The sequence below is a fragment of the Pelodiscus sinensis genome, chromosome 27, assembly GCF_049634645.1.
Source record: "Pelodiscus sinensis isolate JC-2024 chromosome 27, ASM4963464v1, whole genome shotgun sequence".
Classification (NCBI taxonomy): Eukaryota; Metazoa; Chordata; order Testudines; family Trionychidae; genus Pelodiscus; species Pelodiscus sinensis.
In genome coordinates, this window is record NC_134737.1 from 7082160 (window position 1) to 7107169 (window position 25010).

Genomic DNA, 25010 nt, shown 5'->3' on the forward strand with positions numbered 1-25010 from the left:
CCCAAAATAAATATTCATAAATACAATAGGATAGTGATTAAAATAATACATAATAATACACATGAAATACAATTATGTCTATGGGGAGACAAATGCTGATGTACAATAGAAATTTAAATATAACATGCAATGATACAAGTTAGTTCTGAACCCAGAGTTTTCAGCTTGAGCTGAGAACTATAGTCTGGGAAAACTCAGTGCATCCAATACAACTTCAACCCTGCCTGTACGCGTCCTGTTCCATTAGAGCGCAGGCTGCATGGGAATGGTATAGTCCAGTAGGTAGCAGATCCCCTCCGGTGTTAGTACGGTCCTGTGGGACGTGGTAGCGAGTGGCAACCATCGCTGAATCCAACCCCTGTCTCCCACCCCCACCCCGCGGAGTTGGTACCGCCCAGGGGGCGTGGCCGGGCGGTGGTTGGCTGCGAGGCGGCCCGGCGGGCGATTTGAAGGTGGCGGGGGACGGGGGGGGCGGCCTATCCGTGGGGGCATGTGTGTGGGGGTGTCGCTGTCTTCATTAGCGGCCGCCGGAGGGGACGGCGAGCGGGAGAGCGAGGTGAGGGCTGCCACTAGAACGCGCAGCACCCTGTGGATGGGGTGGGGAGAGAAGTTGAGGGGGAAGAGGAAGCACGCATGCGCCGAAGTTGAGTGACGCAGGTGGCCTCAGACGCGCAGCCTCTTCAAGCGCTGCTCCAGCCCCGGCTGCAGGGACCTCGTGGCGCAACGGTAGCGCGTCTGACTCCAGATCAGAAGGCTGCGTGTTCGAATCACGTCGGGGTCACGGTTCCCCTGCCTGCAGGGGTTCATTTTACACCCTCAGCCGAGGAGGCAGGAGGGAGCTTTCCTTTAGTGTAGTGAGACCCGGACCCAAAGGCAGAGCGGGGATGCGGCAGTGTTTGGGGGGGGGGGCACTGGAAGACAGCTGGGTGGGGTACCCCAATAAAATAGGGGACTGCGGGTGGAGGTACTTGCAACCCCATTGCAATGGAGGGAGATGGAGTCAGTGGGACTCCCCTAAGCTGGACATAGTGCATGGGGGTGCAGCTACAGTTCAGGGGGGAAGGGAGAGTCCCCAAAGCAGTGGGATAGAGGGAAGGGTAAAAAGTCCCCCAAATTGCAGCAAACAGCAGTGGTGGGGTGCAGAGTAGGGCTCTGGGCAGGAGTTACCCCAAGGGGCATTTTAAGACTTTCACTGATAAAGCTTGTCTGCCCTCCAAATATTGCAGCAAGCGGCCCAGCTACAGAGCTGCCCACATGCTATTTTAGTGCACACACCTCCCTCCCTTCCCCATGCACTTCTGCAGAAGTAACCCACCTTCCCAGCAGACAACAGCCATGGCTGCTAGAGCAATTTTTATAGTGGGGCTGCTGCGATCCATGGAATCAAACTGTAAATCCTACAAATCTTGGGACCCACTTCAAGCTGGGGGTGCTGCAGCACCCTTCCCCCCACAGCCACACCCCTAGTTCCAGCACCTGTGGCAGCAGCCAGGTAGGTGTGTGGGAGGGTGGAGGGAAGAATTCTTCCTTCATCCTAGTGCTGCTTATGCTGGGGATGGAGTAATAGGTTGCTTCACTCCCCTCTGTGCTGTAGTTAAGCCAGTTTATTTTTCTAGTGTAGACTGGGCCACAGAAATGCCGTGCTAGATAGTCACTCATCAGGCAATATACCGTTCATCCTTCTACACTATTGACCCCTTTCTTAGTAATCATTGCACTGCTGTTCAGCCAGGGTTGTATGTTCCTGCTCTTTGGGTGACTGGTGACTTCCCCTGAGCAAGGGTGTTAACCAGTTTTATGCCTGCGTGCCTACCTCCTTTTAAATATATTAGTTTTATGTAATATGTTATGGTTAGATCGGGATCTACTGGTAGGTCTTGGAACCTCTGACAGGTGATCTTGACTGGTTTGGCCAAGAGGCTATCGAGTGCAGCTCTTCAGCTGCCCCTTCTCCCAACTGCTGTGTAACTCCTGCCCTTTGCCTTGGAGCTGTTCCCCTCTCCCACCCTATATTGTGTCTCCACAGAATGGGGATTGGGGGCACAACAGGGAATGAGAGAGAAGGAGTTTGCTGGCTGCTTTTCAGAGTGGTGCAGGGCCAGGGTAGGAGGGAGCCTGCCTTAGCCTCACTGCACCACCACACAGGAGCCATCTGTGGTAAGCAGTGTCTAGCTGGAGCCTGATTCCCTGTCCCAGTCATGAACCCCCTTCCTACATCCCAAGCCTCTGCCTTAGCCCTGAGCCCCCCTACACCCAGACTCCCTTACAGAGCCTTACCCTGAACCACCTCCTGTACCCCAACCCCTGACCCAGGCTCAGCTCAGAGCCCTTCTCGCACTCCAAATCCCTTAGCCCAAGACCAAAGCCTGTGCCCTAACCCTTTGCCCCTGCCTAGTGGAAGGAAGGATGGGGGAGGGAGGAAGGATGGCTGGAGTGAGCAGGAGCTGGGCCTTGGAGAAGGCTCACTAACAGGGGCAGCCTGTGAGACTAGGCAGTTGCCTAGGGTGCCGCCGGCCCGGGCACCCGATGATGACGTCACAGGATGCTGGAGCGCCCCGTGATTACGTCACAGCCATTGACGGCGAGCATGCGGGGGCGCCAACTGCGCCTTCCACCTAGGGCACCAGCTGCCGCAGCCGGCCTCAGACTGCTCCTGGGCACTAAGGAGGTGGGGCAAAGATATTTGGGTTTGAGGTAGATCCTGGATTGGAGACCAGTGGGTTACAGTATATATTCCTACAGCATTCTTCATTCTCAGCAAATTCAACTTGAAAAGAGGGATCATTATAGATGCAAATCCTGGACAAGTACTTGTGTTGTCTAAACACTGCACTTGTGCAGCACGTCTGGTACAATCCACAGCTATGTTAAGATGCAAACCACTTAAGCAAAGTAAATTGACACTGTTGGGTTAAAATTACATGGGGAGTAAGTCTCATTTCTTGCCTACATAAATTACACCAAAAATTGAAACAACCTTAGTCATTTGCCTCTTTTTCTCTTTAATTGAATTATTCTGCTAGTTAATTTCACTCTGGTAATCTTACAGAAACTTACTGCTAGAGTGCTTAAGTTACAAACAATTAGAGGATGTTTACATCCTAACAAAGCTGTTTTACTAACACTTCTTAAACAGGAGATTTCCTGGGTAATAGCTTTTTTTCAAAAACCAAACAAGAAAAATCTCCACAAATCTAAATTTGGGGCCTGATACCATCTACTTTAAATCTAGCCCTGAGATTGTTTTAAATTATTGCACCTGTTTTTGAGTTCCTCTGTCAATGTGTACAGTTTCACAAGCAAACTTTCCAATTTTTAAAATGTTTTTCCCGTCTCTGCTGTTTGAAATACCCTCATACATATAACAGAGGAAACTAAATATAATTGGGGAAACGGAGACAATTTCTACATAAAGTGTGGCTGTCAGCTTTCACCTTTCAATTTATAGTATTCTTAGGTGTTTATCATAACCGCAGTAGGGAAATATACTTTCTGGCAGAGTAGTCGTTTTAAAATTGAAAGTGGGTCTCTAATTGCTTTTGACAATATTGCGAATGTTATACAGTCTTCTCAGTGGATTGAGCATTGTCAGATATAAAGTCTGGGTAACCACAGCTACCATTTGCTGTGAGTACATGGCACCTCTCCAGAATAGTAACTTGACCCAAAGCTCTTGAAGTCTATTGGTGAAAGTAGGGAAAAGTTACTTACTTGTTCCCATAACACGAGAACTAGGAGTCACGAAGTGAAATTAATAGGTAGCAGGTTTAAAACAAAAGGAAGTATTTCTTCACGTAATGCATAGTCAAGGAGTTCCACAGGTTGCCAGAGGATATTGTGAAGGCCAAGAGTATAACAGGATTCAAAAAAGCTAGATAAATTCATGGAGGATACATCCATCAATTGCTATTAAGCAAAGATGTGTAGGAATGGTATCCCTAGTTTTCATTTGTCAGAAGCTGGGAATGGGCGACAGGGTAGTGATCACTTGATGATTCCCTGCTCTGTTCACTCCCTCTGGGGCACCTGGCATTGGCCACTGTCAGAAGACAGGACAGATGGACTTTTGGTCTGACCCAGTGTGGCCGTTACGTTCTTTTCACTAACTTCAATAAGTTTTGGTCCCGATAGTCGGTGCTGTACAAAGCCTCAAAGCAAACTTAAGCAATGCATTTTGAATAAGGTAAACAAAACCAGCAGTAACTATTAGCTCACCAGATGGTCCTATGACATGACATAGTTACACAGAGCTTTTTGGAAAGTCATTCAATCAGTGGTGGCCTGGAACAAACAATGGAGCCTAACCCTCTTAGCCTTCAAAATGAAACATCTTGAAGTGTGCACCTGAATTTCCTTCAGCCTTGGTCTTTAGTGCTCTACTATTCATTTAAATGTTCTTGTTTAATTGTTCACCAAATCTCTTAGCCTTAAAATATCATGAACAAAAGTTGTTTTGGGCATAATCTGTTTCCACAATAATTTCTATGGGTTTAAAAAAGTCTATGCCTAGCCTTTGTGGGATCCAATGTGGCACACATCCTTGCCACATTGATGCTAATAACCGTATGTTTGGGCTTGGGGTTGTGTTTTAATTGTATGCCGTAAGGCAGGAGAAATTTGAGGCAGGTGAATAGCATCTCTTCAAAGAGATGAACTAGTAAAGACATGCATAAAAACAGATGGAAATCAGTCCTTTCAGTTTTCTGCTACTGTCTGAGGTCTTCATGGAAATAGACTTTGTTCAGATGGCCATTTGAAACGTTGTTCATTCAGTTTGGCTGACTCCTTTGTTGCAGTAATGGATTGTAGATGAAGTGAATGTGCACACTCACCCATTTCACATTGTGTTACACTTGCATTTAAATGGAATGTGGCTTCCAAGGGGTGGGAATTGAATGCAATTTAAGATAATTGTTAGCTACGTTTGACTCATAAGTGCAGGATATGTCACTGAAGGCCCCCAGCTTTTTTTTCCTTTGTCTTAAATAATTTCTTTGAAACGTGTGGCATTCTAAGGCAATCATATTTTTACTTAGGCCTTTAGTGAAAGGTGTTTCTCGCTGTCTATTTTAGAAATATGTGCCAGTCAATCTGTATGTCTGTCGGTCTGTGAGTTCATTTGTTCAAGAACTCCTAAACAGCAAGAGCTAAGACCACCAAATTTGGTAGGCAGCTTCCTTTTATCCTGACTTAAATCAAGGTCAGGATTTGGTTGTGCCAGGACAATGGGATGTGCCTGGAATTTGGTTGTTTCCATAAAATGGAAAGGGAAGGGGTCTGGAAAGAGGGACAGTTATACTGTAGAATGACCACAGGGGGCAGCAAGGGGCCAGAGATGGGGACCAGGACAGCTATAACCCCCTTGGGGCAGTAGGGGTGGAGAAAGGGCTAGCTATCTACTATATATTTCAGAGAATTTGTGTTTCTTTGTCCCCCAACTGGGGGACATACACACCTCCCTGGCAGTGCCCACTGGAGCTATAGTGGCCATGGACAGGCACGTCTCACCTTGTCCCAAGCTGCTATGGTGAAAGAGGCGTGGGGTTGTCCTCTCTCCCTGGGAAAGCCTGCCTCCTGAACCCCACATCCCCAGCCCCACCCCAAAATGATTTAAATGAAGAAAAACAAAGCTTATTTACGTTAAGGACCCAAGCAATGCTGGGTAAATCTAGTAATAGTAGGACAGAAAGCTAGATAAGGCGTTTTAAATATCTCCTCCAGAGCAGGCAAAATGATGTTACTATAATGGGCAGCTGGTTGGAAGGGGTGTAGTTTCTTGTTTTAGATAGGGGCTCAAGCTTGCCAGGTATTTAGTGAATATTAATTTCTAGCTTTGTTACTCTGGAGTCCAAGGACAGATTGTTACGAGGCCTGTGAGTGGTAAGGAATAAAGCATCTGAACAATATTAATCACCTGCCATGAGCTTGGTTAATCCAATGGATGAGAGACTATCAGGCCTTTAAAATGGCTTTCTGTGTAACTATCCTCTGCCATTTAATGTTTTAAAATGAACTGGGACACACAACTCTTACGATGACTTAATTCCTAAAACACCCAGCAGTCAATGACTTCTAGGTGCATCATAGTGTGCAGGCGTATTCTCTATGGTCTGTTGGCCTGAGCTTTCTCTTGCCCCAAGCATTTCCACCAATAGATCTCTCCCCCTTCTCTGGGAAGACTGTTCCACATTGCAGCTGATCAGTTCTATATGAAGTTTTCATGAACATTCAGTCTCAGGCAGCTATACATATTTAGTTCCCTCAATTTTACCTCCTAAATAAATCTCTCCAGACTCTTAATCATTTTTTGTTGCTCTTCTGAATTATCTTTGTCTTAGTAATTACTTCACAGTATCCTTTAATCAAGTATTTTAACTAATCCCTTTTAGTATTGAGGTGTCCAGAAGTGAATACAGTATTCTAGTCATGCTTTCAATAGCGTGATATAAATAGAATATCTTTTTTTCCTTTTCCATAGTGTGATTCCTCTACAACTCTCAAAACACTAGCATTTCTGCTCCCTTTGCTATAGCTTCTAGAACTTGGTAGGCATCACATATTCTTTTGAAGAATTATTTCCATAAATATCTATTATGGGTTAGCTTTTCCCATGTGTATTTACTTGCTTTCTGCCAAAGATGCATCTTATATTTCTGTCCTCATTAAGCTGTTATGCCATTTTCAGACCTCACTAGTGTACTAGGTTTCTTCTTCCCAGCCAAATTCCTCCTTGTAATGAACCTGCAGTGAAGTCACAATCTGGTTTGACATCAGTCTATTACCATGGAAATTAATGATGTCACAGATAGGTCACTAGAATTTTATTCTGGGCACTAAGAGCAGGGCCGCTTGGGCTTTTAGAAAGAGGAAGCCCTTTTAACATCTGTAGCTGTTTGAGTCAGAACTTCATATGATCATGTGAGAGGGTAAGTGAATTTGTCTGGAACATGAGAACATTTCTCCCATTTCCAAGCTGTTTCTAACATGGATCTGTAATTCCCATCAATGGAGCTCTCCCAGTGGAGTGTGAAAGATTATAATTTTGACCATGGTAGAGAGTCAGCCTTAGGAAATGATACATCCTTATTTTAAACTGAAATGAGGGTTATGGGGGTTTTTAGTTTTTTGCTTTTTGCAGGGATACCTTTTAACAAAAAAAATTGCTGATAGACTTGGAGGCACAAACACATTGTTAAATAGTGACATGAAATATCTAGACTTGATTGTTGTAAAATCCTGCACTTTGTAGTTAAAAAGTGTAGGTCCTTTAGAAAATTACCCTTTTTTACTACAGAGAAATTAAAACACGAGTTGACTGTGTCCTGGGCTTCAGCCAAAAGAGAAGAGATTTGTTGAACTACACTGAAATATAGGTGCCTGGCTGGCTTTCTGCATGAAAAAATAAGTGCAAGCTGTCTCAGATGACCCATGAGGGTATTTGTTCTAGAATTTTCATTTGATACTTGTTGGTCCAATTAATTTTCAAAAACTCTTCAGGATGAATTTTTTTTATTAAAACAGATGTAGTGAGGGGGCCAACCGTTTGCTGCTCAGCTCCTATTGGAAGTTTTCTTGGATGCCTAACTCCCTTGTGCTGCTTTGAAAATCCCAGTCTAAATATAGAATTCCAGAATGAGACAGAAGGTCTCCACTTAATGTTCCTGAGGCAACTGTGTTTAAATCCGGCATCTGCATAGCTAACCATGTGATGTTAAACTGGGCTACTTTGTGTGTAGTTGCTACAGGTTGGGCATCCCTGGTTCAGCACCCTCGAGAACTCACTGGTCCCGAATAAGGAAGTTTGTTGGACCAGGTGAGATCAGCCACTGCTCCCCTAGTCTGGCTGGGTTTCCGGCCCTGGCTGAGCTCCCAGCTGCTGACCATCCTGCAGCCGGGACTCTCTGGTCCGGGAACATCCATGGTCCTGCTGGAACATGGATGTTATCAGACCAGAGAGACGGGTTTAGAGAGGTTCAACCTGTACTAGGTCAATTAAAATTTTTATATCAGTTGAACTTGCACCTGCACATTTCGACTAGTAAGTGTCCATGGTGGGGTTTGTAGCAGTTGAGCAAAATCTGTTTTTAAATTGATGTAAATTGTGTGTGGACAAGCTCTGGGTAATAGTAAAACTTGGCTACAATCATTGAGCGGTTTTTTTCCTACAATCATTGAGGGGTAACAGAATTTTCATCTCAATGATAGAGGTCACAGGGTCTTGAATTAGCAAGTACAGGCAGTCCCCGAGTTACGTGGATCCGACTTACATCGGATCCGCAGTTACGAACGGGGCTTTTCTCGCCCCAGAGGTCAGGAGCGGCGGGACGCCCAGATGCGCCGTGGTCCACCGCTCCCGTCCTCCGGGGCGAGAAAAGCTGCTCCCCGTCTCCCTGGTCTGCAGGGAGACAGGGAGCAAAGCCTTGGAGCACACCCGCAGTGGGACAGCTTGGGCACGCTTGAGCTGTCCCCCTGCAGGCGTGCTCCGCGGCTTTGCTCCCCGTCTCCCGACCAGCAGACCAGGGAGACGGGGAGCAAAGCTGCGGAGCACGCCTGCAGGGAGACAGCCCAAGCGCTCCTGGGCTGTCCCGCTGCGGGCGTGCTCCAAGGCTTTGCTCCCCGTCTCCCTGGTCTGCAGACTAGGGAGATGGAGCAAAGCCGTGGAGGACTTGGGCGGTCCCGCCACCCCCGTCTCCCTGGTCTGCTGGGGGGGGGGGGGGGAGAGTGTAGCTAGTGCCCCCCCCCCAGCAGACCAGGCTTTTCTTGCCTACCCCTGGGGTAGAGCAGCTGGGGGCTGCCGGGTTGGTCCCGCAGCGCCGCTCCGGACCAACCTGGCAGCACCCCAGCTGCTCTGCCCCAGGCGTCCTGATTCAGCCGCTGCTGGTCAGTTTCAGCAGCGGCTGAATCAGGACGCCTGGGGCAGAGCAGCTGGGGTGCTGCCGGGTTGCTCCAGTAGCGCCGAGGAGCCGCGCTACTGGAGCAACCCAGCAGCACCCCAGCTGTTCTGCCCCAGGCGTCCCCAAGTCAGCTGCTGCTCAAACTGACCAGTGGCTGACTACAGGAAGCCCCAGGCAGAGTTGCTCTGCCCCAGGCTTCCTGGAATCAGCCGCTGATCAGTTTCAGCAGCAGCTGATTTGGGGACGCCTGGGTTTCTTAAGTTGAATCTGTATGTAAGTCAGAACTGGCGTCCAGATTCAGCTGCGGTTGAAACGGATCAGTTTCAGCAACGGCTGACGCCAGTTCCGACTTACATACAGATTCAACTTAAGAACAAACCTACAGTCCCTATCTTGTACATAACCCAGGGACTGCCTGTATTGCAGGACAAAAGTCTACAAACCTGTTGAGTGATTTGGTTTTTCTAATTAGGCAGTGATAAATCACCAACCATGTGTCAGTTTAAATTAGGGATGTGAAAGATGAGCCGGTGGGTGTAGGAGCAGCTTCCTACCTGCCATAGGCAGGGGGTTGCTCCAGCCCTGCGGGGGCCGGCTACAAACAGGGGTTGCTCTGGCATCTGGAGCAGCCTCTGTCTGTGGGGAACCTGGCCACCCAGTAGACAGGAACTGCTCTGGCTGAGCAGGAGCAAACTCCTGCCTATGACAGGGGATGTGGGGGAGGGGGTTGCTCCAGCCTGCCCGCCGCCCTTCCACCCATACCCCTTTTAGTGGGTTAAACATAATGTTTAACCAATTAAACAGGATTTTACATCCCTAGTTTAAATTGGCTCTGGTCATTTTCTGACACACAATTGTATTGCAGCAATAGTAACTGCAATATTAAAACATCTCTGGTAAATGATGGGTAGAAATGTGTGATCCTGCCCAGTACATGGTTAAGTTCAAGTCTCCAATCATAAATGAGCAGCGTAAGAACTTGAATTGATGTCTGTAAAGTATTTATTTTCCTGTGGTGTAAAGTATTAAGGATTGGTTGAGTGTGTTAAGACATTTGGTAAACAGGAGGAGAATTTGTGTATTTGGAATATCCCCATTCTAATGCATTATAAACTAGTCTGGAGATGAAAAACTGGATTGTCTGCTCCAAGCTATAAACTGTTTGAGAACTGTCTCTCGGTCTTGCATAGCGCCTCAAATGCTGATGACAAGTGAGTAAACAATAAATACATATGAAGTGCACACAGAGGTCTGTTCTGTCAAAAATGTGGGCTTGTCTGCCAGTGTTTCCTGTGCTGTTTCTAAGACTTCATTCTTACTTTCACGGGTAAATGGGGAGGAAAGATCAGGTGCTCAGATGAATGCAATGCTCTGTTTTTATAAAACTATCATTCCGTAGTGCCTTCCATGTGGGAATCCTCTCAGGCTTTGTAAATATTAATGAATTAAACCTCACAACATCCCTGTGAGGCAGGTAATTAATCTCCATTAGGCAGATGGACACAGAAGCCACATACACCTTATGCAAGTGGTTTCATTCGGTCCTATCCAACTGTTCTGTCAAGGTAGAATTGGGTAACATGGTACCCAAACAGAATTTGGAAAGTTGTGTACACTGTCTCCTAAGCCTTTTCTTCCTGCTATTAAAAAGAAGGGGAATTGAATGAAAGAGGCAGTGCTTTTGTGCCTTTCAAATATCTGGATCTCTACAGACTTTCTTCCAATCAGAATGGCACCTGTTATAGTCAAAATCAGGGCACAAGAGACCAAGCCATGGAAGAGCAGCTGTTGCAGGCAGTCATGCACAATATTTTTGTGCTAGAAATGAATCATTTAGGCTGTGTAATATATATGGAAATGTGCTGTGGGAATGTCACTCTGGTACTTCAAAATAACATATCTTATTAATATAACCCAGACAGAGCCCGTCTCTGACTCTCAGATCTTGTAGCCCTTCCCTTTACTCATAAAGGCATAGGCAATCTGCCTCCTAGCTCTAGAAGTGTTACTGAAGATTATTAAATCTACATACATACAACTTTGAAGGAGTGGCAGGCCTGAAAGGAACACTTCCCCATCACTACAAATGTAAACTGAATGATGATGCAATATTTTTTTAGGTTTTTGCAGTGGCAGACAGCAAAAGGCAAGTGACTTAACCCATATTTCTGGTGTCAGAGGGGTAGCTATGTTAGTGTGTAAGGGTATGTCTCCACTTGCCCCCTAGTTCGAACTAGGGAGGCAAATGAAGCATACCCAAGTTGCTAATGAAGCGCGGGATTTAAATATCCCATGCTTGATTAGCATATTCGCAGCCGGTCGCCAATCAAGCATGGGATATTTAAATCCTGTGCTTCATTAGCAACTTGGGTATGCTTCATTTGCCTCCCTAGTTCGAACTAGGGGGCAAGTGGAGACATACCCTGACTTAAAAACAAGTAGTTCTGTGGCACCTTTGAGACTTACAAAAATATATATATAGTATCATGAGCTTTTGTGGGCAAAACACACTTCATCAGATGAGCTGGAAGTTGGAGTGGAAATAACAGGAACCCAAAATTTATAACAGTAAAAAGAAGGGAAGAAAAAAGTTACCTGTCAAGTTACCCTGTCCATATTTCTGGAGCATTGATGACGGACAAGGAGGTGAAGAAAGCAAGGAGGGGAGGAGGAGAAATGGTTTATAAGCTCATAGGATACTGCAGACAATGGCGATTGGCACCATAAAGGGATACTCCAAATTCTCTTCTAAACATTTTTCATGCCGGCCTAGAGATTTAGTAGCCATTATTGGCCCATACTGTATGCTGGATAAAATGGTAAAGCAGATTGCTATGCTAAAACTTCCAAGACACAGACACAAACACACACAGCATTTACCTCATTTCTTGAAGTCTCGTCTGAAATTTGAGCATGCAATATCTTGTTCCACTTAGCTGTGATTGCCAGTTTAAATAAAATTTGCTACCTATAATTTGCCACCTAATTCTGTAATGAAAGTTCTAAATCTATAGACACTGAAATCTGTGATGAAATACAGAACCACTTAGAAACCATTTCATCAGTGGCAGGAAACCCAAAGTAGCAATGTAACTATTCCAGATTGTATTAATCATGTCTATATATTTGGATAACAGAATGTGCAGAGCAATAGGATACGTGTTTTTTCTGTACTTAATGTTCATGATGAATTCTCATATCTTATTCCAAAGGTTCTGCTGTTGGAAAAGATGGCCCAAGTTACTGTTGGGGTGATGATAGAAAAGAAAGAACAAGAAGACCAAGACACAACAGACGGAATGAGCGTTAAACTACTGAGTGACAATGAATTGCAGGAAAAACTTCTCATGTATGGTGCTGACCCTGGACCAATACTACGTATGCATCAATTGAATAATAGTTGGGATTGGGAACAAGTCAGGAAGTACAATCTAGTGTAAAGTGTCTTTAAAGTGAGAAATTTGTCTTATGTTTTTGAATTGGGTTGAGACCCAAACAGGCCTGTTTTTTCAAGAGCTCAGCTCCCATGTAAGCATCTTTGTTATTCACCAACAAGGTTGCTGGCAATTGGGCATCTAACATAGTGAATGCCAGTGAAAGTGAGGTAGGATCAGAGGCTAAAATAGGGAAAGAACACATTAAAAATACTTTAACAAATTAAATGCCTTCAAGGCATCAGAGCCTGATGAAATGTATTCTAGAATACTCAAGGAGCTGACTGAGTAGAGGTTTATCCTTGAAAAGTAATAGAAGACGAGAGAGATTCTGGAAGCCTGAAAGGGCAAATACAGTGCCCATCTGTATAAAGGGAAATAAGGATAGCCCAGGAAACTAAAGTCCAGTCAGTCAGCTTAACTTCTGTGCCATGAAAGATAAAGGAGCAAATAATTAAGGAATCCATTTGCAAATATCTCTAGAAAATAAGGTGATCAGTAACAGCAAGGATTTGTCAAGAGCAAATCATGTCAAGCCAATCTGATTGCTTTGTTTGACTGGTTAACAAGACCGTGGTTTCATGCGGTTTTGCTGACAGTGGGGTAACTTTTCAACAGATTTCCTCGTTTTTTGAGGAGTGCAGGACCGGTAAAAGTCACCCCGCTGTCGGCAAAACCGTGTCTAAACTGTGGTTTCAGTTTTGAAATGGCACCTGTTCGAAACAGCGCCAGAATGTGATTATGCAAATGAAGCATGGGATATTTAAATCCCCACTTCATTTGCACTTTTGATGTGCTTTATTTTCATCCCTCTGCCAACAGAGGTGTGTAGTGTAGACCTAGTCTTGGTTTTAGTAAGGCATTTAATACGGTTTCGCATAACCTTTTATAAGGTGGGTGCATAACTGGTTAGAAAACCATTCCCAGAGAATAGCTATGAATGGTTCAGTCATGCTGGAAGGGCAAAATGAGTGGGATCACCTTGGGGGTCAGTTCTGGGTCCAGTTCTGTTCAATATCTTCATCAGTAATTTAGATAATGGCCTAGGGAAAACACTTGTAAAGTTTGCAGATGATAACAAGGTGGGAGTGATTGCAAGTGCTTTGGAAGAAATGGTTTTAAATAAATAGGGTGAAATTCAATAAGGACAAATGCGAAGTACTCCCCTTGGGAAGGAATAATCTATTGCATTTGTACAAAATAGGAAGTGACTTCCTAAGGAGTGCTTCGGAAAGTGATATGAGGGTCGTGAATCACAAGCTAAATATGAGTCAGTAGCATGGCACTGTTGTAAAAAAGCGCAAACGTGATTCTGGGATGCATTAACAGGAGTGTTGTAAGCAAGACATGAGAAGTCATTCTTCTGCTTCACTTTGTGCTGGTTAGGCCTCAACTGGAGTATTGTGTCCAGTTCTGACCACCACATTTTCAAGAAAGAAGTGGTCAAGGTCCAGAGAAGAGCACCAAAAATGATTAAAGATCTAGAAACCATGACCTCTGAGGGAAGATTGAAAGAATTGGGTTTGTTCAGTCTGGAAGAGAGGGGACATGAGAGCAGCTTTCAAGTACCTAAAAGGTTATTAGAAGAAGGAAGAATGTTCTCCTTAACCTCTGACAGAACAAGAAGCAATGGGCTTAAATTGCAGCAAGGAAGGTTTAAATTGGACATTAAGAAAAACTTCCTACCTGTCAGGGCGGTTAAACACTGAAATAAATTGCCTAGGGAGGTTGTGAAATATCCAGTATTGGAGATATTTCAGAGCAGGTCAGACGGACATCTGTCAGGGATGATCTATGGTGCTTGGTCCTAATTGAATGCAGGATACTGGTCTAGACAATCTCTTGAGGTCCCTTCCAGTCCTAGGATTCTATGATGCGGCCAGACATTTTGTATGTGCTTAGCCCTTATTCTCAATTGAAACTGATGGATGTTGAGCTTATTTGAAAATCTGGTCTTGAATTTCAGGGTTTTGTTATGTATAATAAAACAAATTGCACAGCAAACCAATTGTTGTTAATCCCCTTGCATTATGAACTGTTTTAGCTTCTACAAGGACTCTTTATGAGAATAAACTACTGCAGTTGGTGAATCCAAGTCCACAAGGATTTCGTGATAAGCTAAAAGAAAGTGGAGATCTTGATCGGAGTTCAGGGAGTGAGGAAGAAAAAGGTACAGGGTGATACTTTTGGGAAGCCACTGTTTCAGATATACTATTTTCATGTCTGTGAGCATTTGCTAATCCATCATCTTCACACACAGTCAGTTACTATTACTAAGTGAAATTTCTTTTTAATTGCTTAGGAGCCTAATTTCCATTCATTTCAATGGAAGTTAGGCCTGTCTGAATCTGAGTGCTTTAGCACCTTCAAAAATCTGGCCTTACATGATGTAGGCACATTAATCCTGTTGAAGCAATGGGATTTATGCTCCTGTTATGCTAGAAAATTAGTGTCAAAGGGGAGCTGTGTTTGTCTGTACATGTAAAAACAAATAGTCCCTGTGGCACCTTAGACTAACAAAAATGTATAGAATCATGAGCAAGACCCACTTTATCAGTTGAGTTGGAATGAAAATAACAGAATAGAAGATATGTAAAAACAGCAAAAGAAGTAGCTATCAATTGTAGGACCCGTGTTAATGAGGCTAATTAAGTGGGCTGGATGTTTCCCATTCATAGCTTTTGATGTGGAAATGTGAATGTCAAAGGTAGGGGAAATTGACTTTGTAGTGCATTAATCAGTTAATGTTGTTCAAACACAGGGTAACAGTGTTAAATTTGTAGCTCATTCTAGTTCAGCAGACTCTCTCTGAAATTGGGTGGTGACATTCCTTTGTAGGAAAATAGCTACTTTCAAATCCATGATTGAGGGACCAGGTAGGTTAAAATGTTCCCCTACAGCTAGAAAATTAGGTCATCATTGTCACTCAGGTGTGAAATCCACGCCCCTCAGCATGTAGTTAAAACTGATCTAAATCCCCAAGCAGCACTACCACATCCGAAGAAAGCAGCATGCCAATGGGAGAATCCCTCCTCTCTGGTGTAGGTAGTACCTACATAAAAAGGCAACAGTGGTGCAGCTGTGTTGTAAGTGTAGATGAGCTCTCATGACATTTGACAAGTCTGCTCCTCAGTATAGCATGGACTATGTGCTAATCCACGTGTCTGAAATTATTTGACATGTTGCTGATTGTGATTTTTTGTGAAGAAACTAATGGTATTGCAGTAGCTCTGAGTCTTTGCAGCAGAACTCCAGAGTAATTTCTTAGAGGTCAAATTGTGTTTGTTCCAGATCTAGTATAGACCTGGGTTTGGGGTCAGTTTGTTGCCTTAACTCTATGTTGACCTAACTCTGTAGAGTAGACCAGATCTGAGACCTTAGCTATATTTTTATAAAAATGATGGTAGGGGCATGGTTCTTATTTACACTGAGGCTGCTTTACAGCACTCTGAGGAGCAGATTCACAGCTGGTATAAATTGTCTTCTTGAGGATCTGCTTCTGACATAAAGGGTCTCTAAATTGACCCACAACTTGATCATAACTGGGAATCAGGCCCTTTATGGAAAATGAGACTATCTATTGTTAAATGAGACTTTTAAAAGCTGAAGATGTGTAAATTGACACCTTTTGGGGCCTAAATCTGGGTGGGACTTGGGAAAGCGGCTTCTTCCATGAGAGGTTTTTCTGTGACTACCTGCTGCAGGGTTCCTTGAAATGCCTGGCATTGACCACTATTTCACAGGCTACTGAGATTGATGATCCCGTGGTCTGATCTGGCTTGCAACTCCTTTGTGAATATCAAGAGACTTGAAATAGCTTCAAAGGGAAAAATAGATGTAGGGTTTTCTCTTGGCAGAAGTGTAACATTCCACAGTTCAATCCTGAAGATCTTTTTGAGGAGTTATTTAGAACTGAAAATCAAGGGTTTTTTAATCACGTAAGCCTGCTTTGAAGTTCCTATCAAGGAGATAGCCAAACCTTTCATTTATTTTACTGGTTGTAAGGAATTGCTAACTTTGTTCAAGCAATTAGTTTGGTGGAGCAATTTCTGTGGCTGTTTGGAAACAGAAGTTCGAAAATCCTGAGTGGATTAAAATGTTTTGAAAAATACAAAATCAGCAGCTGTGCATCGGACTCACTGACAGTGTAGCAGCTGTCATAAGAGAAGTATCTTCTTTGTACCTTGATTGAAAATAATTTTAAAGGAAAAGATACTTTACTAGTTCCACTGCATAATGCTGTGGTATGGATAAGGAACTGTTAATTTTCCAGACATGATTGCCAGTATGTGAATACTGTTCTGACATCTCTCCTGCCCTGAAGACTTGAATCTAATGCTCTGTAAGGAGACAGCTAACATTTTGGTATTGCCTTTCCTCACACCTTCTCTTCTTTGTATTTGTACGGTGCCTATCACCATTGAATCCAGGCACCTGACTAAATTTTTGTATATGTTTAAATTATTTGTACATGCATGAAAACTATTCCTATAACAGAATAGTCCAGTGAAAGCACAGGGGAATAATTAAGCAAAGCAGGTGCTAAAGACGACTGTCCTATTGCACTTGTTTTGAAGTATTAACTTCAGCATAATTTACTCTTTTAAGGCCCTCATTTATTAGATTTTCCTCCCTGCATTCAGAGACCAGTACTGAAGTAGTCCTTGAAACAAAAGATTTCAAAGTGACAGCAGCTTGTGCCACTGGCTACAGTAAAGTAAGTAACCTACTAATGCATGAATATTTTATGTATCTGCTGCTACATGCAGGAAACTTCAAGATAATAGAAACTGATGTTCTTTGTATTAAGCTCTTGACAAATTCAGCAATTACCACCAATCAGATAATTATAGCATGATTCTATGGCACAACTTCTACAGTGCTGCCCAAGGAAATCTGCTGTTGGAAATAAGTCAGCTCGGGTGTTTAAGAATATGCCAAATTGAATTTCTGATGTACAAAGTACCCAAGTAATTATAAATGCTGATTTACCAGTGTGTTTAAAATACAAAATTAACTATTGAATATCAACTCAATCCCCAGTGTTTCACTATATTAAATTACATTTAAGCTTAGCTTTTTAAAGGGACACAAAGTGGGGTGAACACTCTGGTGTGAAAATGAGTTCTTATAAACCATAGGACCAGAGACGTCTCATCTCTTAACGGTTCCTGTATGGTACCTGTTGTTGCAGCATCAGCGCACCTGACAATTTTAGTATATTTATTCTCCTACTAAGAAGTAGGAAAGTGCTGTTATCCCCATCTTACATTATACTGACGTGCAAAGGGAGACTAAATGACTTTCCCAAGGCTGCACAGGGAGTTTATGGCAGGACATGGAGTTGAATCGGAGTATCCTGAATCCATGGTGACTGCTCTAACCATTGTGTAAGGCATCCTTATGTTTCCATGCGCTTCATGGGGCAAGAATTCCTAATTAAAACAATTGTTTTCTCAAATGATGCAGGGCAATGTCTGGAGAGTATAAATGATGAAAAACCTTACTACGATATGATGGCTCTATCTGCAGATAGAGCTGCATCTCTTTCTAGTGTGCCGTTTGAAAAATGTGGGATTTAATTAGGGTCACTGTTAATGAAAGTTGCCAACAGTTCGCAGCATTTTCTGTGGATTTCTTTTTCTTATAGGCTCCATTCAGTGAAGTTTCGGAACGCCACAAGAAACTGCTAGCACCTGATGCAGATTACAGTCTTGCCAAGATAGTGGCAGAGGAAAGTACATACCCTCCCAATAGCTGACATTAGAGCAGAAACTTAAGTAGCAGTCTATCTTAAGAACTGCTTTACATGTCTCATTTGCAAAGCACAAATTATTCCAGATTTACATTTAAAAAAAAAAAGCAGTGCACAGTAAATGAAGGTGTAGACTTATTGTGGAAAAAACTCTAGTAATCATTTCAAAGACCATGTCCTCCCTAAAGCAGGGTTTGATCTTCTGGAGTTCGATTTAGTGGGTCTATTTAAGATTTGCTAAATCAAACTCAGATGGCAGCTGCCCCATTGGCAGCTGATATTCCTGCTGTTGTGAGGAGTAAGTCAGCCTCCCGCTGTGGGGGTGGCGGGGAAATTCAAAACAAGGTATGTCGACTCCAGCTACATAATTAACATAGCTGGAGCTGGGTATCTTGATTTGACATTCCCTTTTAGTGTACACCTGGCCTTAAATACGCACAAGCTGTAAATTGCAAGAGAATAGTCTCTTGTGCACTATGTTCTTGACCTTGATATCTCAGCTTTGACCAGGAGAGGATTTAATTAGGTATAGATTGTTTACACGTCCAATTAATGCCTGTCTTGGGTATTAACAGCTAGAGCAAATATTGCCAGAGGATAAGTTGCCAGCACATTGGACACAAGGACAGAAGGGGTCCGGTGGTAGCAGTCCCCAGACCACTCGCAGGACAAAGGTATTCTGGGACCAATTAACTTACAGAAAACTGGCTTTTTTTCCAGAAAATCTTCCAAAAGTGCTATTTACAAAAGTGTCCCATAGCAAATAGTAGTAAAGCAAAATGCTGCAAATCATGCCTCCTTGAATAGGATGTAGCTACCTAATTTTGCTTTCCTTGGGCTTGCATTTGCTCCCTAATACAAATCTTCCCTCTTGCCTTGATTTAAGACAGAGAACCTCAAAGGTGGGCCCTTAAAACAAGCAAAATGCACACATTTGCCTGCCTTCTTGTAATGAAATTATTCAAGGGAACTTGTGCATTGAACAGAAAATAATCCCAGAATAATTCTGCTTTGCATCTGCAAATCAGCAAGAGGTGATCTTGAAACTGCGCGGTGTTCACTTAATGACTGTATGCAAGATGTTAGTACAGAACAGTTCAATTTGTTTTAGGCCCCTGTGCTGCAAAGTCTCATTACGGAGCAAAAAGTTAAGCACATACCTACATCTTTGCCAGATAGGAGCATTAGAATGTAATGCCTTTAAAGTTAGAATAGCCGGAAGCTAAGACTAAAGAATCAGATGGCTTGGTAATTGTTTCTTCGTCATTTGGTCTGAAGCACCTGGCACTGGCTGCTATCCAAGACCAAATACTGGGCTAGAACAACCACTGACCTGCCCTAGTTTGGCTGTCCTTATGTTTGTAGGGCCACCAGCATACTGGGTGTCCAGTCCTGATTAAGGCCATTGGGTGCTATGACAGCATAAATATTGATAAGTTTCAGAGGGGGAACCATGTTGGTCTGTCTCTGCAAAAACAAGGAGCCCTGTGGCACCTAACAGATTTATTAGTCTAAGATGCCGCAGGACTCCTGGTTATAAATGTTGATCTCGCTGTTTATCTTTTTCATTCTGATGGGGTTTAGACCAGACATATTGTGTGCTTCAGCTTGTGGCCCTAGCTTATCCATACAAATGAAAACTAAATGGCAGTGGACGCTTTTTGTTTGGATCCGTGAATACTAGCCAGCCTTCCAACAAACTAACGGGATCTATCTGGAGCAGTGCCATTGCAGTCTTTTGAACAGAGAAACACCCGTTACTTGCCCTAACAAGTGTTACAGCTCTGAAAGCTTAAAAATCTTCATTCTCCCCACATTGTTCCATTTCTTGAGCTATGAGGGAAGGCTGAAGGAACTGGGCTTGTTTAGTTTGTAAAAGAGAAGACTGAGAGGGGACGTGATAGTGGTTTTCAAGTATCTAAAAGGGTGTCACAAGGAGGAGGGAGACAAATTGCTTCTTGTCCAGGCAAAAAGAACAATGGGCTTAAATTGCAGCAAAAGAGGTTTAAGTTGGACATTAGGAAAAACTTCCGACTTGTCAGGGTGGTTAAACATTGGAATCAATTGTCTAGGGAGGTTGTGGAATCTCCATCTCTGGAAATAGTTAAGAGCAGGTTGGATAGATATTTGTCAGGGATGATCTAGACCAGTGTTTCTTAAACTGTGTTCTGTGGTAGTTGGCCACCGAGAACAGAGTTCAAAATGGCCACCCTTAAAGGGGGAGGTGACTTTTTTGTTTGTTTTGTGTTCCTCGGTCTTTAAGTTTAAGAAACACTGATCTAGACGGTGCTTGGTCCTGCCGTGAGGGCAGGGGTCTGGGCTTGATGATCTCTCAAGGTGCCTTCCAGTTCTAGTGTTCTATGATTCTGATCTTTAACCCAAACTACTTTTTTTTTTTTTTTTTTTTATTGCAAGGGTGATCTTTGTTGTACTGGTTTATATGGCCCATTGAAGTAATGGATTTAGATCCTACATCCAGATACAAAGTACTGTTTACTGGTGGGGGGGGGGGGAGTGTTTGTTTAAAGGAAACAGTAATCACTTGCTTTTCCAGCAGGGTAAGCTCACCCTAGACAAGAGCACAATGACTTATCGAACACCAGCTAATACTCCAGAGGCCTCCGTGTTCGTTAAACAGAGTAGATGGCAGGCAACTAATCTCTTTTTTTAACTTAATCTCCTGGGTGGCTGTAAATCCTTCACAAGGTGTCTTTTGTGGTCACTACAGAGGAAAGTTACTTGAAGGCTGTTTCCACTCACTGAATTGCTGCTTATCTGTAAATAGAGTTTGGTTATCTTTACTTTCCTGGTACCCACTCTCCTTCTGGTTTTTTGTGATCGCAGCTCATGTTCCAGGCTAGCACTTGTCACAATTGTCCTTATTAATCTTGTTTCGGTAATTGTAAATCAACTCCACTCCAACAAAAGTTAACTAAGATAGTCTTCTTATCTGAATTATTCACAACTTGGTTAGTGATTTCAGTAGTTGGGAACGAGGAGGATCCCACACAAAGCCGCCTTTGCTAAATCTCCCTCTATAAACTCTTTCTTCTCTTGCTAGGCAGCTGACACAGCAGGTGACTCAGTTGTCAAAGATGATGGTAAAGGTGAAACTTGGGTTCCTGATCCTCGCTCTCCCATAGGAATAAGGTAATGCTCTTCGTGAAAAGCGACTTACCAATGACCTCTCTTCCTTTAGACACCCTGGGCAATTGAATGGCTGAGGTTCCACCATGGTCTTCCATGGAGGGTGTGGTCTCTGATTAGAAAACAAAAAGTGTAGTAGGCAGTAGTGGTGAGGTAGGAATGAAATACAGAAAGCTTATGACATACACAGTCAATTCCTAAAATGTACATTCTCACCACCTGTCAGTCTTTTCATAATGTGTTTGGGGGTTTTTTAGCCAAAAGAATGCAGAAGTTGCAAGTTAGTATATTGAAGTTCTTGGGTGATCCAGCCAATGGACCTTGAGCTTGGGGGACATGTTCATGGTTCAGTGGATTTCTTTCTCTGAGGGCATGTCTACAGAGCAGGGCTAAAGCTGAAATAAGCTACAGGAAACCCCCGACATGTGACTGCTTGAGTTCCGACCCCCCCGCACTTACAACCATTTTTGTAGGTGCAGAAGGGGCTGAAAACCCCCAATGTATGTCCTCGGCCCACACTTATGGTGCCTATCGTAAATGAGGGTTCGAGTTATGATGCCCCCGACTTGCGACGCTTCCCCAGGAACCAATCGCTTCGCAAGTCGGAGCCTGCCGGTACACAACTTGAGCTAGGTCAAGTGCATAGCTTAAGCTGAAATAGCTTATTTCGGCTTTTGTCGCGGTCTACACAGCAGGAAGTCTGAGGGTATGTCTACATTAGAGGTTTTTTTTTAAAAAAGGCTGTTTTTCCAAAAAAAGTCATTACGTCCACACTGCAGTCACATTCTTTCGTAAGAAAATCGAAAGAACAGAGGGGTTTTTCCAGCATTGGCAATCCTCATTCTATGAGGAAGAAGCCTTCTTCCGAAAGAGCTCTTTCAGAAAAAGGCGTGTGTGGACGGAGAAGAGGGAGTTCTTTCAGAAGAAGAGGGAAAAGGAAAAAGCACAGTTGCCCTGGTGGGCACTCTCCGTCCACAGTAATCACAGATGAAATGTGAGAGAACATCCACGCTGAATGGGTGCTATCTTTCGAGAAAGCAGATGGCTTTTTCAATGCACTTTTGCAGGGTGGACACTCTTTCGGAAGCTTTTCTGGAAGATCTCTTCTGGAAAAGCTTCTTCCGAAAAGCCTGCAGTCTAGATACAGCCTGAGAGAGCATTCTTCCTCCTATTTCCCTTACTCCTTGTAAAATGAGAGTTACAGGAGTTGAAGTAAGAAGTCCTCCAGCTCAACTTTATTTTGACATTGTCGAAATAACTACTAGTAGTGTCGACGCGGATTATTTTGGAATTACGTCATTTATTCCAAATTAACATTACTGTGTAAACGTATCCTGAGTGCCCTTGAAGCCACCATTTATAGACCCTTGTGACATGGCTGTTCAGCGAGGAAGTAGACAGATATGCTGCTAGTTCATTTCACCTGAGCTACCAAACAGCTCAAAGCTGGTGATGAATTTTAGTCACCTCTGATTGACCTGAGCCATTGATGGAGAGCTGAGAGCAAGCATAACTGGTTGAGTCCCTTGTCCATAAAGTAAGCATGACGATAACCCTTGCCTCTTAGACTGTAAGGCCTTTAGGGGGAGAGATTGCCTCTCGTGTATGTACAGTGCCTAGCACAATAGAGTTCCAGTATTGCTGGAGAATCCTAGATGCTATAGGAAATAAAATAATTTAGTAGTAGAAAGATTTTGTACTGAATCTATTCACTAAGGCTACATCTACACTGCAGTGTTATTTCGGGATATCAGAGATATCCCAAAATAGCTATTCCGTGTATTTTGAGCGCCCCTGTTATTTCAAAAGAATAGGCTCAGTATTCTGAAATTCCTGTAAACCTCCTTCCATGAGGAGTAAAGGACATTTCAGAATAGCAATTTATTTCAAAATAAATGCTGTGTAGACAGCACCATATTTCAAAAAAATCAAAATAAGATACGCAATTTGCATAGCTCAAGTGCAGTGTAGACACACCCTAACATCCACTCTTCTCTGCCTTGAGTTTCATTGGAGAGAAAACACTGACCCCAACTGGACCAGAGCAGGAGACATGCACTGTTCTAATGCACACACCAAAGAGCTGGTGTAGCTGTCATTTTTGCAGCAGCGAATGTCTGGAAGGGGCACCTAGCAGGCTGCTCAATGGTATCACAACAAATGCACATCTTAGCTTCTTTAATCTGAGGGTTGGCATCCAGCTTATAAACGTGGGCCATCTTTGTTTCCCAAATCCATTACTCATCCATTGAAAGGAGTGTAGAGGAATGGGGCTGTTTGATTTTTGTAGAGTGGCCAAAGCAGCGTGTAATTTTTTTTCTAACTTTTTAGAGCTTCTTATAAGAGCCCGTGTCTCCTGCTACTACATTAGAAGCCTTGTTAAGCTTATTAAACTAAAGAGTCCAAATGATGTGTGATTTTGCTTCTGCTGGGTGTCATCCAGAGAACAGGGTGTCCCATTATCACTTTATTGCCAGTGTTAATGCAACAAATAGTGACCAGATGGAAAAAGCCCATCTGAGAAAGTATTCCTTCCATTTCTATGGTAAGGAAGGGCATGCTGGCCCATGCTATGTTAAAATGAACTACCTGGCTGGCTGTAATGGATGCTAGGTGGTGTTCCCTCTCAGCTGTGCACTTGGGTAGCCACCCAGGAGAGATTCAAATACCCTGTTGATTAGCAGAGTGTCGGCAACTGGCAGCATGTGTTACTACTTGTAGTGCACATGTCTTGGTGCGCATAACATTTATTCTGCGCATGGATGGAAAAAATTAGAGAGAACATTGGTGCCCATCTGGTTTAAATGATCTTTGGCTGTCTCCATATATGCAATTCACAGAAACTGCCTCCTTATGGTCACCTAAGAACTTGTTTGATCCTACAGAGATTTGCTTCAGCTTTGACTGTATTTGAATTTGTCTTGATTACAGAAAACCTGATCCCCCCCCCCCCCCCCCCCCAAGTGCTATATTTCTTTGAGCCTGTGTGCTGAAGTTTGAAAGGTAACCGTGGTTAGACGGTTAGAGGTGTGGATTTAAAAAAAAAATTGTCTTCAACTTTACCATCTTTTTCACAGTCCTGCTAGGAGAAGATCCGTGAGAGAGAGTGGCCCGTCGACACAGGATACTATGGAAAAGCCCCCAGTTGAAAAGGAGAAGCCTCTGGTGGAAAAGAAGCCCATGGGAGTAGCATTAGAAAGGAAGGCGAGCCAGCAAGGAATCCTATCAATGCCCATAAGGGTTGCTATACTTGCTGTCTTTGTTTTTGTTCTCTTTGTGTATGTAACAATGGAAACCAACCCAGACAATCCATTCACAAACTTCATCCTGGGAAGAGGGTGGTAGTGCTGTCTTGACACCTAGCTAGGGAGCGTTCAGTAGTGACTGCAAAACAAAGCAGATGCCTCTTTCACTCCCTACTTACATGTGAACAAGCTCTTCAGGTATGCATTAAAAGGCCAACAGGAAAATAAACCCTATAGGCACAGTGTTTTCTTTGTCAAATGTTCAGAGAAGTTCATATTAAGTCTTGGAGACTCAACTTGCTCTACAATTTCTCACCTGCTCAAAGGGAGATGCCCGTATCTCGTAATCAGATTCATCAGTTCATCCCCCCAGAAGGTTTATGGGGATTTTTCTAAACTACAGTGGCTGATCCTTGTTTTTCCAAGAAATTAACACTCTTCTATTGATCTGTTCCCCCCTTGTATTAGAGAAGTGCTAGCTCCAGACCTAGAAAACAAATTACACACCTCTGGCAAGCAGGGCAACAGCCACAGT

At 43.5% G+C, this 25010-nt stretch overlaps 1 protein-coding gene and 1 non-coding gene across 2 annotated transcripts; both read left to right on the forward strand.

The window, feature by feature from the left end:
• Nucleotides 1–414: 414 nt before the first annotated feature.
• On the forward strand, nucleotides 415–24704 carry LEMD1 (LEM domain containing 1). The gene is made up of 9 exons (XM_075910064.1): nucleotides 415–556; nucleotides 12107–12272; nucleotides 14373–14498; nucleotides 16972–17045; nucleotides 17979–18066; nucleotides 18663–18757; nucleotides 20641–20733; nucleotides 21145–21233; nucleotides 24308–24704. The coding sequence occupies exons 1-9, from the start codon at nucleotides 491–493 to the stop codon at nucleotides 24573–24575; spliced, it is 1065 nt and encodes a 354-aa protein (XP_075766179.1). The 5' UTR covers nucleotides 415–490; the 3' UTR covers nucleotides 24576–24704.
• Nucleotides 710–781, forward strand: TRNAW-CCA (transfer RNA tryptophan (anticodon CCA)). Its single transcript has one exon. It is a non-coding gene; the product is annotated as a tRNA-Trp (tRNA).
• Nucleotides 24705–25010: the final 306 nt, after the last annotated feature.

Excerpts from the sequence above, each read along its gene's own strand:
- LEMD1 (XM_075910064.1), top strand. The coding sequence starts at position 491 with ATGTGTGTGGGGGTGTCGCTGTCTTCATTAGCGGCCGCCGGAGGGGAC. Across the intron at positions 557-12,106 it reads ACGGCGAGCGGGAGAGCGAG|GTTCTGCTGTTGGAAAAGAT; the intron begins GTGAGGGCTGCC and ends CTTATTCCAAAG. Across the intron at positions 21,234-24,307 it reads CGCTCTCCCATAGGAATAAG|TCCTGCTAGGAGAAGATCCG; the intron begins GTAATGCTCTTC and ends TCTTTTTCACAG.